Source organism: Equus quagga, chromosome 2 (assembly GCF_021613505.1).
Source record: "Equus quagga isolate Etosha38 chromosome 2, UCLA_HA_Equagga_1.0, whole genome shotgun sequence".
Lineage (NCBI taxonomy): Eukaryota > Metazoa > Chordata > Mammalia > Perissodactyla > Equidae > Equus > Equus quagga.
Window position 1 is genome coordinate 19,197,443 of NC_060268.1, and position 1,723 is coordinate 19,199,165.

The 1,723-nt window shown below is 61.9% G+C and overlaps 1 protein-coding gene across 1 annotated transcript in view; it reads right to left on the reverse strand.

Moving 5' to 3' along the window:
- Nucleotides 1-656, reverse strand: part of FOXG1 (forkhead box G1) — a 6,673-nt gene extending 6,017 nt beyond the window's left edge. The window contains exons 1-2 of the mRNA XM_046652676.1: nucleotides 354-656; nucleotides 135-157 (exon numbers count right to left, since the gene is read on the reverse strand). Of these exons, the coding sequence (XP_046508632.1) occupies nucleotides 135-157; nucleotides 354-656 (326 nt within the window). The remainder of the gene's footprint in view (nucleotides 1-134; nucleotides 158-353) is intronic.
- Nucleotides 657-1,723: the final 1,067 nt, after the last annotated feature.

Sequence of the window (1,723 nt, forward strand, 5' to 3'; positions counted from 1 at the left end):
AAAAAAAAAAAAAAGGGAAAAGAAAAAAAGAAAGAAAGAGAAAAAAGAAACAACCACCGCCCCGGGGGTGAAGCTCCCTCGCTCCCAACTCTACTTCTTGGTCTCCCCCCCACCCCCCGCTCCCCCCCCCTTCTGCTGCTTCCTCCTCCTCCTCCTCCTCTCGCAGCAGCAGTCACAGCAGCAGCAGCAGCAGCCCAAAGGGGGGGAGAGCCGGGCGGCGGGCGGGCGCGTCCCGGAGCGGCCGCGGCGAGGCTGGGGAGACAGCGATCTAGGCGGCTATAGCCACAATTAATTTTCCGAGCTACAGGCGCACACTAGGGCTGTAAAAAAATTTTTGGTTTAACCTTTCCTACCGTTGGGCCAATCAGAGCGGGCGGCGTGCGGGAGCGTCTCTCCCGCCGTCGACCAATCGGCGGGCCCGGGCCCACCCACCCCCGCCCCGCCCGCCGGCTCCCGCCCCCTCGGGCGCTCGCCTCCCCCTCTCCGCGGGCCTTGGCCTCGCGGCCGCGCGGACCCGCGTAGGGATACGCCGGGAGCACGCTGCGCCGCGGCCCTTGCCGGCGCGCCCTCCACCGCGCCGGGCTGCGGCCCCGCAATCCCCCTTCTAGGGGCACGTCTCTCCCGTTTCCGGCTTCCTTCTCCCTGTATTGGGTCATTTTCGTTTGAGCGTCAATATTTGTCCTTATTGATTAAAGTTGGTATCCAATTTTATTTTTCCCAGCGGGGGCGGCGGCGGTGTCGAGCAGAGTGGGAGTGCAGGGAGAGGATGCGAGGAGAGGGCAGGAAATGGAGGAGGCGAGGCACTACTTTCCCGAGGCGGCCCTGCAGGCCCGGCTCCGGCATTGCTGAGCCCGTAGGAAAATTGTGCCCCGTGTAGGTAACACGGCAGCGAGGCTTCGGGTGGTTGGGGAGGGAAGGCCCACCCCTGGCGTGGGGTGGGGGGAGGTGTCCTCTACCTTGGGGGAGGAGGGTCCGGGAGAGGTTTGGAAGGGAAGGGATGAGGAGGAGGAAGTGGGCTGGCGAGCGCGGGGCCAAAGAGGGGTTACTTACTCGGTTCCTGCGGCCCGGGCGGCGGCGAGCTCGGAGCGCCGGCGCCGCGGGGAGGCCGGGCCTGGGGCTCCGGCGCTGCGGCGGCGGCGGGCGGGGGCGGCTCAGTGGTGGGCGCCTCTGCTGGTCTTCCGCAGTGAGGGGTGCCCAGAGAGAAAGCAATCCCAAACAATCTCGAAATAAACCAGGTAACACATGCTATGTATGTGTGTCTCTTCCTTCCCTTCTCTCCTGCTCCAGACCGTCGCTCACGCGCCGGGTGCCTCGGTGTCGTTTTCGCCTCGCCGCTTCAGCGTCTCCTCCGCTTCTAATCCGAATTGGAAGCGAGTAGCTGCGAGCGATCACCCTGGAAATGTTTTCATTTTGCTTGTTGACGTTGGAGGGAAAATAAGGGTGGGCGTCTGTTTCTTTCCGGTTTTTAAGCCTTTCTATTTTCACTCCCTCTTTTCTTTTTGTTTCTCAAATGCTTTTAATTTGTGCGGGCCTTAATCCTGAAATAACCGCATGCTGGAGCCAGCCCTTCTCCCAGCCTGAACGCTGCTGGAAGGAACCTAGGAGCCTTGGGAACGTGGGTCCCAGGATCTCAGCTTCTTGGGCTTTAGGACTGGGGAGGTTCGGTTGAGGGCTCAAGTGAGTGGGGAGATTGTCATTCGGGGGCTTTAAAAGGATCCCGTGG